General features: G+C 40.4%; 2 protein-coding genes across 2 annotated transcripts in view; one reads left to right on the top strand and one right to left on the bottom strand.

Moving 5' to 3' along the window:
- Positions 1-943: 943 nt before the first annotated feature.
- The window catches only part of LOC125233133, a 50,902-nt gene continuing 34,134 nt past the window's right edge, over positions 944-17,711 (bottom strand). The window contains exons 3-9 of the mRNA XM_048139005.1: positions 15,074-15,820; positions 14,421-14,532; positions 9,921-10,051; positions 6,633-6,767; positions 6,057-6,291; positions 5,709-5,860; positions 944-4,939 (exon numbers count right to left, since the gene is read on the bottom strand). Coding sequence (XP_047994962.1) covers positions 4,859-4,939; positions 5,709-5,860; positions 6,057-6,291; positions 6,633-6,767; positions 9,921-10,051; positions 14,421-14,532; positions 15,074-15,820 — 1,593 coding nt within the window. The 3' untranslated portion in view covers positions 944-4,858. The remainder of the gene's footprint in view (positions 4,940-5,708; positions 5,861-6,056; positions 6,292-6,632; positions 6,768-9,920; positions 10,052-14,420; positions 14,533-15,073; positions 15,821-17,711) is intronic.
- LOC125233134 (phospholipase A2 inhibitor beta-like) overlaps positions 15,871-17,711 on the top strand; it is a 34,836-nt gene continuing 32,995 nt past the window's right edge. Inside the window, exons 1-2 of the mRNA XM_048139006.1 lie at positions 15,871-16,027; positions 16,102-16,264. Coding sequence (XP_047994963.1) covers positions 16,004-16,027; positions 16,102-16,264 — 187 coding nt within the window. The 5' untranslated portion in view covers positions 15,871-16,003. The remainder of the gene's footprint in view (positions 16,028-16,101; positions 16,265-17,711) is intronic.

The raw sequence follows: 17,711 nt of genomic DNA, 5'->3' as shown, positions 1-17,711 counted from the left end.
GTAATTTAAAGATAGGCTAAGAATTATTAAAAATATGGAAGTAGATTTTCAATGAAGTCCAAGTTACAGAGGTCATAGATTGACTGTATCTCAGATACAGAGGTAAATTCCTATAAACTTCTTAACAAACAATTAACACACACACATTATACACACTCTGTCTCACTAATAGAGGGAAATGTGACTATAAAATCGAAAAGACTAATCTCACTTATAGAGGTCTGTTTTGTCTCACTAATAGAGGTAAATCGGTGCAAAAGTGTCGGGACCGCACCTTGGGTCCCAACTAAAGAGGTTTCTCACTTATCCAGGTCTCACTTAACCAGCACGGGTAGCATGGTCGCGCGATAGACGCGCCGTCCCTATCGCACTATTAGTAAGTGCGATAGGGACGGCCAGATGTTTTATCATTTATCGCGCGACCATAATTGCCTGCCAGGTTTCACTGTAATACGGGACTGACAAAGCCCATACAAGAAAGCGTATCCCTGAAATGTATGGGCTTTTTAGGCTTAAAACTAGATGGCACTGTTTCGCAGCCTGAAAGTGGCTAAAATCATATTTTCCCCAAAAATTGTAGGCATCATCAATGTATTTAATAGGTGGCGCTAAATATGGAGGTACGATTCTTAGTAACGAGTGGACGATTTCGTTTTCGACGTACTTGCACAGCTGCACTATAGTCGTTGCGGAGGCGGTGGCACCATTGTCAAATAGTTCCGCGAGGGAACCCATGGGCTGCGCTACAAGGATCATCGCCGCCGCGTGAGGAACTCTATCATATAGAATCTAGAGCAAAGCGAATACTCCGAAACAAAGATAAACATTAGATTATCCTGGAAATATAGAATTTTAAACTCGGAAAGAATCACTGAATATGTTGTTATTCAGTAATTGAAAAAGTGAAGGAAAGGATCATGAAGGGGAATATGAAAAACACTAATAGCTGCTATCATTTATTTGTAAAAAAATATTCTACTCACTACATAGCCAATATATCAGTTAAAATTTTAATAATTTAAGTATCCATCCCTGCGTAAGTCACATTATTTATCATCTATACAACAATAATTAATGTTCACAATGAGTATTCCGCACGTGCTCACAATCTCAGTGGATAATTTATGCTGAAACTTACACAATATACAAATATATGTAGTACATAGATCGTTTTGAAGACAAACTTATCGTTTACGAATGGTCCTCCTAAGCTTTCTATTCGGAATATTGCTTTTTCAATTTTCGATTACATTCGAATTTATTACATCTGCTACATGTATGAGTATTAAACATTCATCCAATCGACAATTGGAAATTAGTGTACGTACCAGCTCAAGGTAGCTGCATGTATAATGTAGTATAAAGAAATCATATCGTTATTGCTTATGCAGTTGTATAATCACACGTTCTACGACGCCCGTGGGCGGGACCGCTCCTAATACATAATTGACAGTATTATTACATACAGAATAAGCCTGAGTTTCGCAAAAAATGCTCATTCACTTATCACAATGTTATTGCTTTTCGGAAACACGCACTTACATTCTCAAACAAATATCACATTTTAATTACAATACTTTTGTCATCTTTAGATCGCTACTAGAGAAAGTGCATTGTTGCACAAACTAATACACACAATACACGTCAGCTATCACAGTAGCGTTTGTCTAGGTCGAGTCAGCTGTCTCTTTCTCATAGAACAATTTGAAGTTAGTTCGACAGAGATACACGTTAGACGGAAGGGGAACACGCTACTGTGCTAGCAATGCACATGGTTCTGAAAACATAGCGCGTGTCTGTCAGTCTTTAGTATTGAGAAACGGTGTTTAATATAATTGGAATTTCAAAGAGATTCGAAGCCAATATTTCAGCATAAATTATAATAATACACGTCATTAAGGTCGCTGTCTGCAGCCGAATTCACGGTACAGAACGGCATAAACAAAATCACAAACACATGCTTGTTAGAGCATAAGCACACACAACACAACCGGTTTGTTAGTAACTAAATATCGATATACATTGTTCATCAAATTCTTATGATATTCATAAATTAACCTAAATTATAAATAACCGAATTGGAAGATCTAAAGGCGTCAATACTCGTTAATGCTACGGTTCTAGTTAAGGGAACATAAGGGAAGTTGATTCAACAAGTTCAATAAATAATTGATTAAAATACAGTTTCATAAGGAACATAGTTAGTGTGTACTTGACAAGAGAGAATTCACCTGATACCGATTACCGATAGCATAATAACAGACGTCAATTATTAAAACTACAAAAATACTAAATAATAATAAACCTAAGACATGTACAAAGATAAAATTTAATAAAATAATACTGTATCACTAATGCCAGCAGCTATAGCAGCGCGTGTAGAGAATGACTCTTCGGTCGAGATTATTTTCCACAAAATAGATTCCCTATAGAAAAATAAGCACTTGGCGTGCATTTCCTTTAATATCATTCACAGATCGATTTTAATATCATCCGACAGAGAGCTAGAAAAGTCCGATAGAGAGCATAATTTGAGAACAGTTTAATTTAAACCCTAAATGTTACGAAAGTTTATTGTCAAGAAGACTACCATCGCCTCGTCGAGTAAGAGTAAGCAATACTAAGCAGTAACACTACCACACTGACGAACTATACGAGTACATACGGTGATCCCAATAGTAAACGATAAATAATCTCAATTTTAAAGCTATAAAATACGGTAAGCTTAGCGCGTCAAACGTGACAAAGAGGACAAAAATAGCTGCGAGAGGATCACTCGGCCGCGAGCCTACTCGCGGCCCCTAGCTAAGGTATCACAACGTCTCATAGACTGTCTATTACTGGCCCGTGGGGGTTGACACTAATACGAATTCAATACAACTAAATTAAGTAGAGAATATCAAGTAAAGGGACGGCGATCAGGCGGCGCGCGCCTGCCAACAACAAAACATACGCTGAGCACATAACGTAAATGCCTTTTGCTACAAATATAATAGACACTGACCACGATGAGGTGTTCACGGTAAATTTAAACACATAATGCCTCGACGTTTTGGCTGTTCGCTGTTGTTGAATGTGTTCACATTCGCGAATGTATGAATATATCCACACATTAAAAGATTATGTTTCTAACATAAAAATCATATCTAAATTATTTATCTATTTTAATAATGCCGAGAAACTATGGCGCAAAAGCTACGCAGCGGCGTGACACTGCTACGCGAAGCGATGCCACGCCGCTACATGAGCCCTTCGCCTATACCATTTAAAATGTAGATTAGTATAATATACGAAGGCAACTGTTCATTATTGGAAATCTTGAATCTGCTCTAGTACAACATTGCGACGAAGCTATTGAACGGTATCTATAACCTACCACCTTACGATTTATCAAAATATATAAATGGTTCGCATAACGTATACGTTACGATAAGTAGATACTCATTTGTCATTATTGCTTCTTAACGTTGTAACCTTAAAGAACTAAGGCAATACTCGACAGAAAGAATACTTACATTTTAAATACTGACCGAAAGGGAAATAAATTAAACGCTATAATTTAATGATTTATCTTTAACGCTCCTAGGTACTATGTAAATAATCAAATTTACAATATCTTAAATTACGTAATTCTAAACGAATACTTGCGTCCTGAAAAAGGTAACCGTTTATATAATTTCATCAATAAGAGAGCATTTTAAGGCAAGGCTTAATATACTTATTTATCATCGTGTTTCTAACGTACGAGATTTCACTTTTGCCTTTATAACTGGCATCCGGCCCGCGACCCGCCCTATAGCGGCTTTCGACAAAATTGTAACATTTCTGTCAACATTTGGAGCCTACCAGTAGTTTTACAATCTATTAATAACTGTAACGTATGCTCGATAGAGCGGGTCTTGTGTCCTTATCATATAAACCACGACGAAATATTCGTCATAGCTTTAGATTGGACACTGTCCTGAGAGCGCTCGCGCCTCGGGACCAATTATCTTAATCATAATATTAACAATAACCCCACACACCTTCTACGTACAGTATCGAACCGCTTGAAACATACGAACGTTACCAGACAAACTTAACTCGATGCTGTACTACAATACTGAAATTATACTTTTGTGACTAAGTTATCCAATGCAATAATGAAGTTGATCGAATCAAAATGTAAATCAACCAATGATGTCTAAATTAAATACCTACTTATGAGACAGAATGTGCACAAATATTGAATGATAACTTTTGCTCAAAAAATAAATATTGTTACTGTATGGAGGTATTATTATACGTAACATAATGCCCAATTACTGACGCTGTAAATGTAAACTAAAAATCCTTGGTTATTTCTTGTCTATTGACACTGGCCTTGTATAACTAAATAATATAAATAAAAGTATAAAATGGTTATTAAATTATGCGTTTGAATTTGTTTTATCGCTATGATGCGACGTGTTGAGTTTGCTTTGTAAAAGAAAGGTTTAAAATGTCTTAATTAATATTATATAATCCCTTTACCCCTTTATTCGTTCATCCTCTTTTACAAAACAAGCCCTAACACGTACACGCGAATGGATGTAACGAGCTAGGGAGAGCGATGAATTTTCTTGGCAAACTTTGATACGATGGTAACATAAATAATTCTAAAACCAGTTTCGCCCGATTCCAAAACAAAAGGCATTCAACTTTATCTCCTACGCTGATCAAATTGTTCTCGTTTGATGGAGATAAGAGGTCAAACTTATTCACTTTAATCGTGTGAAATGAAAAGGTTACCAAGAGAAGTCGATCGCAACCGTTAGCGAACACCTGGCTCAGCAGTTAGTGAGTGTGGGGCGGGCGGGTGCGCGGTATCACAGGGCAGTCAGTGCGTCTCCTCGGCCGCCGCGTGCGACGCCACGAGGTTCAGTGGCGCTTCGTCGTACTCGGGCGCGCTGCGGCCCACCTGGAGGAAAGGAAATACAGACTTATTATATGTAGATTGTACCTTCTATTACCTCTGCCACACATTCGACGAGCGGCGTGGGAAGTAGCGAGGCAAGTAGGCAGAGGCATAGTGTGGCCGCGCTACTCGTCATGCCGCTCGTCATGCTCCTCGTCATGCCCACCACTCCCCATTTTGTCGGTTTCTTGGCGCGAGTCGGCGGTCCGGCAATAACCTAGTGCGATAATCGCGTGAATAGGGCAGTGTGTGTGGCCGGAGAGGGCAACATCGCGGCAGCGCGAGGGGCAGCACGAGGAGCATAGTGTGGAGAGGTATATCTTCAGGACACTTCGAGAAGCCTGTGGAGACACCAGGAGGATTCTGCGCTTCTGAGAGTAGTCGGCAAATACAGCACGCACAATGGCCTCTTTCTCCGAGGCCATGTGTGGAAACCGAAGCCCATAACCATAACCTTCTATCTTCTATTCTACACTACCTATATGATCTGGGCCTCCAGGTGCCATAGCACGCTAGTGTGATAAAGCCTAAAACGTAGGTGCGTCCTTTACGTGCGTACTTTAGCATTGTAGGCCCACAGATCATATAGTGGTCGAGCCGGCTGCCTCGTCTCTAGGCCGAGCAAGTGGAGACGCTATTTAAATCTGAGTCACGTGGCTGAGGCAGCATAATATCTGTCCCTTACGCTCTGTGAGTGGGAGAGGACGCCGAACTTTAAGCCTTAAGTACATGGTGGAATCAATTGGGCAAAAATAAAAACCGAAGTCTATACCTGCGGGCGCGTATTCTGTGCATGCAGCGCGGCTAGCAGATGCGGCTGCAGTTGCCGCCGTAGCGCCGCCAGTACTGCCTCCTCGGGTGCGCCCTCGGCCGCTACAGGCGGCTCGGCTGGCTCTGCACATGTATTGGCCCCGCGTCGGGATTCTGCATACAAAAAATATAAGTAAGTAATATACAATAAAGGCCCCTATCAAAAGGATATACCTAAAGTAGTACTGATGTAGTATGCATACATATATTTATAGTACAGCACGCACGCGTTGCTCGCTATCTCGCCGCCATATTGTGGCAGTGTGCGTGCCGTACTAGTATGTAATGTATATAAGTGATGAATACGTACTGTTCCGCTGCTTGTCGTGTCTGGGGCGGCGGCGGCGCGTGTGTATGGTGTCGCGGCGCATGGCGGTGGGACGCGGCACGCCGTGCAGCTTGTAGTACAGCCCGCACGCGTTGCACACCATCTCGCCGCGCGCGTCGCGCCGCCATATTGTGGTGGTGTGCGTGCCGCAGTTGCTGCAGGAGAGCTCGACGCGCGGCACGGAGCGGGACCCCGTTGATGTGTCGGATGCCTCTTGCTGGAATGTCAGGGGGAAGTTAATAAGTAGGAATAATATAGATCTGATTTCAATTGTTTTAAATTATTATTCATAAATATAACACTAATGTAAGAGTGAATACAGGGAAGACTTAATTTATTAAAGAGCCATTTGAGCAATTGATCCGTTGCCTCGCCCTGACTTGTGCTCACCATGCCATCTGTACCTTATTCTCAGCATTTAAATGTTATGCGCGACGAACCACAAACGTTAATAGAAATTGAGTTGTTAATGAAACACGACACACGTGCCGATAAGTTCTGCGTCCTGAGTCCTGAGCGTCTAAAACAATAGATGAACGAATGATAGATTACACTTACGTTGTCGGGCGCGGCGGGCCAGTGCGGCGCGTCGTTGTGCGCCGGCGCGGGGGCGGGCTGCGCGCGCGCCGGGAAACTCTGCTTCCTGCGCGCCGTGCCGGCGGGACCCGCTGCTCGAGACTGCCACTCGCCGTTCTAAAACAAATCATTCAACGGTCGACGTCAGTGGTGGGCAAACTTTTTTCATTAATACTAAAAGGAGTATTTAGAGGACGGCCAGATTTACGTCAAAAATGAGTTTTAATACAAATGCTGGTCATATCACCCGGGAATATGGCGGGGCGGCTTCCCACCACTAGTCTACGTCATGTCGTCACGGGACAAGCAAAACTCACTAATTACAAAAAAGGTAATTTATAAAAAAAATTGACTTCAAATCGGCACTAATACGGTTCACTATCGATTTGCCACCGTATCTACTTACAAATGTACATGTATCAATTTCCATAAAAAAAAATGACAGCCTTTAGAGATGTCAAATGTGTATGCCATAAATAGTTGTATTATTACTAGATTTCAGATTATTATGATGATTTTGTGTTTCTTGTGCATTACTTGTAAACTATACAGGGTGTAAACCTAATACGGGCGAACCTCTTAACGGTGGTGAGTATAGGACATAAAAAATGGAATTAGATAACTTTTACTTAAAATTGAAATATTTTTTTTATCCATACAAATTAATTCGGCCCGCAACGTAATGCAAAGACACTCGCGTTTAACGCTCGTTGACAGTTGTCATTGATTGTCATCGCAACCACGTTTACAGTACATTGCTGCTGGGAAATTTTTCAAAAATTTATTATGGGGTGAAAATTAAGAGTAACTCAAAAACACCTCTTAATTAATGATAACACTATTGAATTATATGCCTGGTTTCATTTATCGCCCTTATTAGGTTTACGCGCTGTATGAGGTGTATTACGAGATTTACGAGTATACTCGTATTGTATTATTTGACCAATTTATAAAAAGTAAAAATGACGCTAGTGGATGTCGTAACCTAAAAGTAAACATTAAAGAATAGGATTTCCTGCGTAGGATGTTCAAGTTCATGTGTTAATGACATAAGGACAAAGCCTATGAGGAAGGTCATCATTCTAATTATTATGTCAGAAAGCACAAGCAGCCTGAACCCGACAAGGATAAAAACAGTTCAAATGCTTTAAGAACATTTAATTCTGGACCACCAAGAAACACAATGATAATATTGAGATTACACGGAACCAGAGGTTCAATCTTCTCTAATTACTATTTTGCTTTTTTTCCTTTCTTTTCTTAAATAATCAACATAGTAACGTCATTTTTAATAACTTGGTTAAACGTCATCCATTAGTAACAAAACGAGTTTTGATATAACATTAGGTAATTACAGAAAATAAGTATAGGTACTACATACGTAGAGCGATCGAATCAGCAAGAGGAAATAATATTATGTCGTTCTCAATGTCAAGATAGTCTTAGAAGATGAAAGAGATTCAGGCATGCGGTAAAGAACAATAGTAACAAGGAAAACTCGTGTACCATAAGGCCATTACCATAAGATACGTGTAGACAATAAAAGACCTAATTCATGTTGTCATCTGGTCGTGAGGCCGCGGTGTAAGTTAGTCATTTAAATAACCCAGAGCCGTGTGGTTTACTTTGCAGTGAAATTTGTTAATATATATCGAACATTGTTTTTTTTTTTAATTTAGTGGTCTTGTGATAACAGTGTTCTTTCCTTTGTCAATGTGAGCGCTTATTTTTTTTAAATGTAAAATGTTGTTATCATCTTTCGTACGAGTACATATGTGTAATGAATGTAATGATTATTGTTGTCCTTAGGTATAGTGGACTGTGATGATTGAAAAATTCGGCGTTTCGTGAACAAGAGATTTCTTTTCCTTACGAAGGATTAGTCTTCAGGGGCCCATTTCTCGATGATACAAGTACAATTTACAAGTAGTAGTCAATGTCTGACATGACAAGTTGGAAAGAGACTTCCGCTTGTAACTTGTAACTTTCAGTTTTAAAAAATGGGTCCCTGGTCCAAGTTGTTAAGATGTGGAGCCACCAAGATTCATGTACGTTTTCAGGTGGCACTGTGTGATCACGGGATCAAACATCTGCGTGGCTCCACTTGATACATTTTAGGAATACAAATCCTGTGGAATGAATTGTCGCCTACGGTATTTTTAACTTTGAAGAATCGAGCGTACACCCATCTTAAAGGCCACCAACGCACCAACAATTCTTGTGTTTCGGGTTTCCATGGGCGGCAGTTATCGCTTTCCATAAGGCGACCTGTCTGCTTGTTTGCCTCCTATCTCATAAAAAATGAATTCTCCAAAACAAGTCTTTTGCTCAGACAACACTGCATTTTACCTTTTTTGGGCACTTGCAAGTTGCAACTATTCAGTTGAGCTCGGGCAGCGGTATGGATGACCAAGTGACACGGACAGCGGCATGAGTTACGTGGGGTGACACTGTCATACCGAGGTGCTTGTTATTGAGCTGCTTCAGTAGTATGTGATGAGTGTGATGAACGGAGTGTTCTGGCCGGTGAATGCGCGCCGTTGGGCATGGGGGACGTGGACGTTCGCAGGTGAGACACTGTCATACCGAGGTGCTTGCTGTTGATGAGCTGTTACTGTAGCTGGGTGATGAGTGTGATGAACATCATTCTGTATATACTGACCGGTGAATGCGCGCCGTTGGGCAAGGGCAGCGACATGGGTGACGTGGACGCTCGCAGTGGCGACACTGTCATACCGAGGTGCTTGTTGTTGAGTTGTTTCAGTAACTGATGAGTGCGATGAAAACGATGATGAGTGTGATGAACAGCATTCTGTATATACTGACCGGTGAATGCGCGTCGTTAGGCATGGCGGGGGACGTCGTGGACGCTCGCAGGGGAGACACTGTCATACCGAGGTGCTTGCTGTTGATGAGCCGATACTGTAGCTGTGTGATGAGTGTGATGAGCAGCATTCTGTATATACTGACCGGTGAATGCGCGCCGTTGGGCACGGGTAGCGGCATGGGTGACGTGGACGCTCGCAGTGGCGACACTGTCATGCCGAGGTGCTTGCTGTTGATGAGCCGATACTGTAGCTGTGTGATGAGTGTGATGAACAGCATTCTGTATATACTGACCGGTGAATGCGCGCCGTTGGGCACGGGTAGCGGCATGGGTGACGTGGACGCTCGCAGTGGCGACACTGTCATGCCGAGGTGCTTGCTGTTGATGAGCCGATACTGTAGCTGTGTGATGAGTGTGATGAACAGCATTCTGTATCTACTGACCGGTGAATGCGCGCCGTTGGGCACGGGCAGCGGCATGGGGGACGTGGACGCTCGCAGTGGCGACACTGTCATGCCGAGGTGCTTGCTGTTGATAAGCCGTTTCAGTAGCTGGGTTGCTTCTCCACCACGACCTGTGGATAAACAAAAAAATTTTTACTCAAAGCTTAAATGGTACTATTCGGGTGAGACCCGAGTAAGTCGGTCGTGGACCAGACAATATACATACATACACTTATATGTGGATCAGCACGGGAAGCATGGTCGCGCGATAGACGATAAAATATCAGGCCGTCCCTATCGCACTATTAGTAAGTGCGATAGGGACGGCCAGATGTTTTATCATTTATCGCGCGACCATACTTGCCTGCCTGCTTCAGAATCAAATAGCCAACAAATAGGAAATTTAGAGTTGGAAAGCGATATGTTTTTTTAGAAATATATTTTAATGCCTAAGACACAATAGTTTGTCACCGATTAGGAGACGTACTTTCGCGAACGGGATATTCTACGTGTGCTTTTAGCCCAGATTTTTCAGTACTGCAGTTAAGTCTGTCTACTGAAGTGTTAGCTGCGTTTTCTCTTAATATTAATACTCTGACCGACCGAACGAACACACCTTTGTTTGCGTTTGCATAGCTAATTATGACATTACATCACAAGCCATGTGATTGATGTGGTGTGTGTACTTCTTTTGTTTACGGCTACAATTCGTTGATACAAGTTAGTTGGCTGATGTTATAGTCAAGTGTAGTGACGGCATACAAAATGTCACGAAAGGTCACATTTTTAATGCCTTGAATGAATTATACAGATATAATGCAAAAAGATTTTCCTTCGTGTTATTCCGGAAACATGCTAGTTCAGACACTGTTAGTACGTTTTGTACTGACAGTGTGACACTGACTGAAGCATGACACGTTCGTACGTTTCCGTAAAGTAAACATACGAAGGAAATGATTTTCGCACTACATCAGGGGGCCGATTTTTGAGTCTCACTGTCACTAAAATACCGGTTGAAAACGGTGAATTGCCTATTATTTTCAGTGACAATTTTCTGAATTCGAACGCGTGAGACTCAAAAATCGGCCCCCTGTACATAGACTTTATATTTATGAAAGTCACCCAGTTCTTAATTTCAGAGTAGCGACAACATGCATTCTCCTTAGATTAGAAATCTATCTACAGGTTTAACCTATTTTTATAAATCTCATATTAAACAATTTTATAATTAAATTTTTCGAGAATCTTTGGTTTCAAAGCGAAAGGAACATCACCCTTGTTATTATAAATTATAATGTATATTGAAACATCGACACCCAGGCCCGTTAAGTGGAATTATAACACCCCCAACAAATCCAACAATCGAACGTCGTATCAAATTAGGTCATCAGCGATTGATCGATTATTAGTTAGCAAGCTAAATGGACCTGCAATCATGGTTAGTCATATAAATAACATATTTTGACCGAAAATTTCAAAATTATGCCCTTTCAAAATTGGTTCTAAAGTGAGCGTAATGACTATATTAGAAGCTTTTTAGGGTTCCGTATCAAAAAGGTACAAAAGGAACCCTTATGGTGCGACTTTGTCCGTCTGTCACATTTCTAAATATCTCGAGAACTACTTATGCTACCGTATGTATACCAAACTGGGCGGCGTGAGTGATGGTGGATGGGCGGCACTAGTGATGGGTCGTTACCGGTAATATTACTAAAACGAGTATGTTACCAGTAATGTTACTAGTAATATTACCACTTAGCGGTAATTTAGAGAAATATAGACATAAAAATAGATAAAAAATATTTATTTTGTGTTTATTGATACAAAGGATACATGTTGCACTATATTATAACAAAAAATATTACCTACCTAACGCCAATTAGTAAACTACCAATATTACCAGTAATATTCCCAATACTACCGAGTATTTTACCAATCTTACTGGTAATATTACTATAGTAGTATGATATGAAAGTTACAATGAATCATAATTTTAAGGAATAATATGGCGAAAATATAACGAAATTCTTTTAAAATCTGTTTTAATTTGTTGTATTAAGGTACCGTACCAATATTAGGGTTCCGTACCTTAATGGAAAAACAGAACCCTTATAGGATCACCGTCCGTCTGTCATAGTTATAGCTAATTTTCTCTGAAACTACGGAATCGAATAACTTGAAATTTGATAGACGTATGTAACCTTGTGACCCGAAGACGGACATGTAACTTACATTAATACATTTCTATCATAGGGGTCACTTTTGGGGGTAATGTAAAAATTAAAACTTAAAGATTTTTGAATGAAAGTTTCTTACGTAAGTAGTAAGTATTTAAGAAAAGAGGCAATAAATAACCCGTTCCAGAACCGAAAGGTGGTAAAGCGGGGTTAGACAGCCGCTGGCTTTGAACTACATCTGTAGCAACGTGTCTGTCTGTATAAACATTTTCGTTTATGATTTTTCCCAGCTAAACCATATTTTTGATCACCTGTAGTACCAGGGCCGCAGATCGGGAAGGCGAAATAATAGAAATTTTCCTGCATACTCCATATTTCCTATCACCAGTAGAACCAGGACCATAGAACCGAAAGGTGGTAAGGCAGGCTTACACAGCCGTAGGCACACAGATTAGTTTATGTATTCTAAATAGTAGAAAATTAATAGGATAGTATTTTATTTTTGCTTAAATCTCATCTAACAAATTTTCGTTAAACTGTAAATAGTAGAAAAATGGTCCGATAATGGAGTTTCACTTCTTACTGTACCTCCGAGTACAAAAGAGAGAGAAAAAAAGCGGCCGTCCTACTCGCACTTGGCGTGTTTTTTTTTTTCACATTACCTATTCGGTACAACAACACATAGTTAACACAATGTTATTGGGTACCTAATGCAGACTTGCGTTGAAGTATTACAATAGATAGGTACCGTAAACTGGGGTTACATTGATCAGTTTATAGTTTAAACTTCTCTAACTTCTAAATTTAATAAAAAAAATGGGAACATCAACTTTTTTTAGTCTTTCGCTGCTAAAAATCTAGAAAGGCTAACAAAATAATGTACGGAGAGAAAAAAAATGACGAAAACTAGGATTTTTTTGGTAATCGAATGTAACCCCTTACAGAAGTATTTTATCTCAAGGAAACATAAAAATCGTTTCGCAAGTTCAAAAGTTACAACTGTTTAATGCTATTTTGGGGTTACTTTGATCAAAGACATAAATTACCATCTTCGAAAAATCAACTTTATTTAAGATTGTCTCAATATTTATCACAAAAAGAGATCAAATTGTCAGCCTCAATAAGTACCTTGACATAATACACAATAATCAACTTTGTGTAAGTATGGTCAATGTTACCCCATGCAGGTGGTCAAAGACACCCCTCAAACTAAATAATTAGTAATAAAATGCCTAGTTTGAATTTTAACACAAAACTCAATACAATGATATACCTAAACATATTTCTGGCAAGCTAATATTCACTGTGAACCTTTTACTTTAATACCCACTAAGTTAGTTTACTATCGATAGTGCCAACGCCGTTAAAAACACCATAAGGGTTCCTGTTGTACCTTTTTGGTACGGAACCCTAAAAATGGACAGATGCGTTAGGACATGTAGAATTTTGCGTTTAAAGATAAAACGAAGTTTTTATCAATGTAACCCCAAGTATCAAAATAGTTTTTATATATAATGGAACAGGGACAAAATATCCAAATATTAGATATTCTATATCTGCCATAAGCCACGAGATATCACAAAATTATACGAAGTATATTTGCAGTTGGTGACAATAATTATAGGAAAGGAATGTTTCCAGTAAGACTGCTAATTTACTCGGTATTATTGGGAATATTACTAGTAAGATTGGTAATTTACTCCCCGAGGCACTCTACGAGTTTTTTTAAGTTTTATGATGGCGACTTAGTAATACATAATTAAAAAAATAACCGTCGCGTGTCATAAAAATCGCAAATTTTGTATATTACCCGGTTTTGGTAATATTACCGGTAAGATTGGTATTTTACTGGTAATATTCCCAAATGGAAAAATACTGGTAACGAGTATTTTACCGACGACCCATCACTAGGCGGCACGGTCAAAACTTACAGACTTGAATTGAATACACTTGCCCTTCCACACTTTGCGTGCGATCTCGCATGAGATTTTAGTTACATTACCACTGTTGAGGTTATATAAAATTCAAATTCAATTCAGCACACCAATTAAAAACCGTAATGTAATGAAACTCGCATGCGAGTTTTCAAACCGTGTAAATATAAATACTAATAGGCTTTAACCCTCGTGGCCTACTGGATCGATCTTGCCGATTGCGTTTCCACTATACTTGCCGCAATACCAAGTGGCAACTGATATTATAGTACTGTCTCTCTCTATCTTAGTCGGTCTCCATTAGCATGAAAGAGTTCCTAGCAATATGACTTCTGTCGCCATTGCGACGAGTATAGTTAATATAATTATGTATTATGAAAGCAACATACCATTTTGTCTGTTAAGAGCTTGCCAGAGGGAATCCTTGTCGGTATCACCCTCTTGTCGCGGCTGCGGAGATGACTGCGCTGACCTCGCCGACTGCGTCTCTTCTGGGTCGTCCTGTGGAAGCAAACAGTAGAATTGTGAACAAAAAGTTACTACTTTCGTTTCCATAAAATAGATGCGTGGCCTTATGCAGTTGTAGTTATTATAATATAAAAGGTTTCAATGAACATATGGAAATATATACCAGTATCTATAGTGGTCCAGCACGTGAACTCTAATACCTCGTTAATAGAGATGAATATTTTTATTATATTGGATGGCTTTATATGGACTAGTCTAGAGGCTTTACAGCTTAGAGTATCGGTATCTACTTTAGTTAGTCAAATTTGTGCAATATTAATTGTAAAGCCTCCGCCTCACATAAAGCGTTTTGATAGCGTAGCGTTAGCGGTGCGCCGGCGGAACGCTGGCGTTCCGCTCGCAATCCGCGCGCATGCCGCTTCGCAATCTGCGCTCGTTAGTTCCCGCCGGCGTCCGTTGGGCGCAACGCCAGCGTTCGTCCGGCGCACCGCTATCGTTGCGCTCCGCTGACGCTCCGCTACCGCTCCGCCTACGCTATCAAAACGCGCATATGTGGCCGAGCTTTAATAGTTACCTGCGACATCTGAGAGATATCCATTTGCAGTCGGTCGGGATCAGAGCCGCTACTGCTCTGACTGCACTCCTCGTACACCGAGTCTCGCGACTTCTTGTTCCCCGATCGTCCGAACACATGCTGTTTGTACTCGTCAGAAAAGTTTGCTTGCTTCTGGCTCAGCGCTTTGTGGAAGTACGAGTTTTGATGCTCGGCGGGCTCAGTTTGTTCGACGGGCTCGTTCTTAACGCCCCCGTACAGTGACAAGTCCATTTCTTTATGTTCCTGGTCCTCGTGGCTGCCGGGACTGGGCGCGGGCGGGGCGCTGTAGGCATTGCTGTACTGCTCTTCAGGGTATTCGTGAGTGTAGGCTTCGCTCGGGTTGGACCGCTCGATGACGGTTGAGTAATTCGGTGGATATTTGTGAGATTCCTCGTTCTCGCGCTGTGCGACTGCTACGGCTTTGCTTATTATGTCGATGACGGCATTACAGTGCATTACTTCTCTCGCTCGCTCCGAAGGCGGCAAGCTCGGCACGCTGTTGAACACTATATGATGGTCCTCCGCGGGTTTCACGGCGTATTTGTTCGGGTCGTAGTTTTTAATTTGTAAAAGTGTGACCGCCGCCTGCCGGCTCTCCAAGTTCTTCATCTCCTCCGTGGAGTCCGGCGAGCCGGTGTCGTATTTGTGCTTGTCGAGCAGGTACTCGTCATCGTTCAGCGGCTTGATGATCTCCTCTAACTTGCAGGCGGTTATGTTCAGGATGTCCTGCAAACAGAAGCGAATAGCTGAGCAAACACAGTCTATATTAGGTGCACGATAACGACGCCGTGAACCAATAAGCTGGCTCATTTCACGACGGGACGTGATATCGCTTGAACAAACTGATAAGATAATAAACACACAAGAGAGCAAGGTGTTTTTACAGTAACGATTCAAAAATCGAGGAAGATGTACTACTTTACGTTATGCAAAGTGAGTAGTTGTAAATCGGTTGCCGCGTGTGTTTGTGTAGCTGATTAGTAGCTAATAGCGTTCTTTTGTTGTAGGTGTTAGTAATATTAGGATGCGTCACGTCGGGACTCGCTGCGAAGAGCAAAGAGTGCGACGTGCTAGTGGTGGACGAGGATAACGTGACAGTCAACTGTTCCAAGCGAGGGATCTCCGACATACCGGATAGCTGGCCGGTGCAACTGGCCGCAGTAAACAAAGGTATGTACATCGCGATTCCGTGCGCTGCGCCACACCTTATTATTGTACACATAACTAACTGGCGCATCACAAAAGATACGGTTAGATTAGAATCACGCTTGTCAATGTTTTGTGGATCGATTCACGGAAATACTTGATGATATAATTATAGCAACGTATTATCCGATATGTACCTGATGAATGATTTAATAATTGTTTAATTTAAGTTGGGATAATTGCCGGCTTAATTTCGTTCGAAGTAGTTATTGTGCAATATTTGTCGTAATAAATAAGAAACTACCTACAGTACCTACTCTTTGTGCAGTAACCTTAAATATAAATCGCAACATAAAGGAAACACTGCTTATAATTTAAACATGTACTTACATTTTCGTTTCGTTTTATTTCTTTGAATAATAAATATCTACATACCTATACCTAGATATAAGAGTGGCTCAAAATTCTTACATTTCATAATATTTTAACAAAAAAGATAAATCAATGTCAGCATGTGTCAATGATGAATAATATGGTGATAAAATGACGCTATTACCGCAAAATGTAGTGCGACCAAAATAATAGTTAGGGCAACGATGATTTACATAGGATTGACAATCTTCATACATCAAGAATCTTACCTCAATTTTTTTAGCGCCACCTATTAAATACTATCATAACATAACTACACTGATGATGCCTACAAAATTATGATATTTAAATAAAGATACATGTCATTTGTTCTTATAAAAAATAAAAAAACGCAAAAATATTTGGGCAAAATATGATTTTTGCTACTTCCAGGCTGTGAAACAGCGCCAACTAGTTTTATCCCTATTAAATGCCCATACATTTGAGGGTTACACTTTTTTGTATGGGCTTTGTCAGTCCCGGTAGGTAATATATATCGTCCTTGGTTAGGGTCACCAAATTTCTCTACTCTCAAATTTATAACTACGAGAAAATAGTTATTTGTTATACAAGGGGGCAAAGTTATATTTTAACGCCGAGTGTGGAATTGAAAAACGAGCAAGTGAAAGGATTCTATAGTTGAACGCGAATCGCGAACGCGTTCGAGAATAGAATCCTGAACTTAGCGAGTTTTTCAATACACGAGAAGTAAAATACATTTGCACCCGTGTGTAACACAAAACTTTTCCCCTCACTATAGCGAGGAAACTACAACGCAAAAAATGCGTTTATCACTGCTTCCAGTAGTTCCACAGGTGGTAAATCATCTTCATTACTAGATTCACCTACTTTTATCAATTTTAAAGCAGTTAATTTGACTATATTCAAGGTTAAATTACTTTACCCACTAGTGGATAAAAAGCGTTTTTACCCGCTGGCATTAAAGGATAAAACACGTGTTTCCCAGCTAGTGAGGGGAAAAGTATTTTTAATGTTTATTTATACCAAACAAAACTGATTGCAGTCACCCCGATCACCATTTTGTCTCTCAACACCAACA

Source organism: Leguminivora glycinivorella, chromosome 14 (genome assembly GCF_023078275.1).
Source record: "Leguminivora glycinivorella isolate SPB_JAAS2020 chromosome 14, LegGlyc_1.1, whole genome shotgun sequence".
NCBI lineage: Eukaryota > Metazoa > Arthropoda > Insecta > Lepidoptera > Tortricidae > Leguminivora > Leguminivora glycinivorella.
Note: the sequence above shows the minus strand (reverse complement) of the source record. Positions and strands in the feature narration are given on the sequence as shown.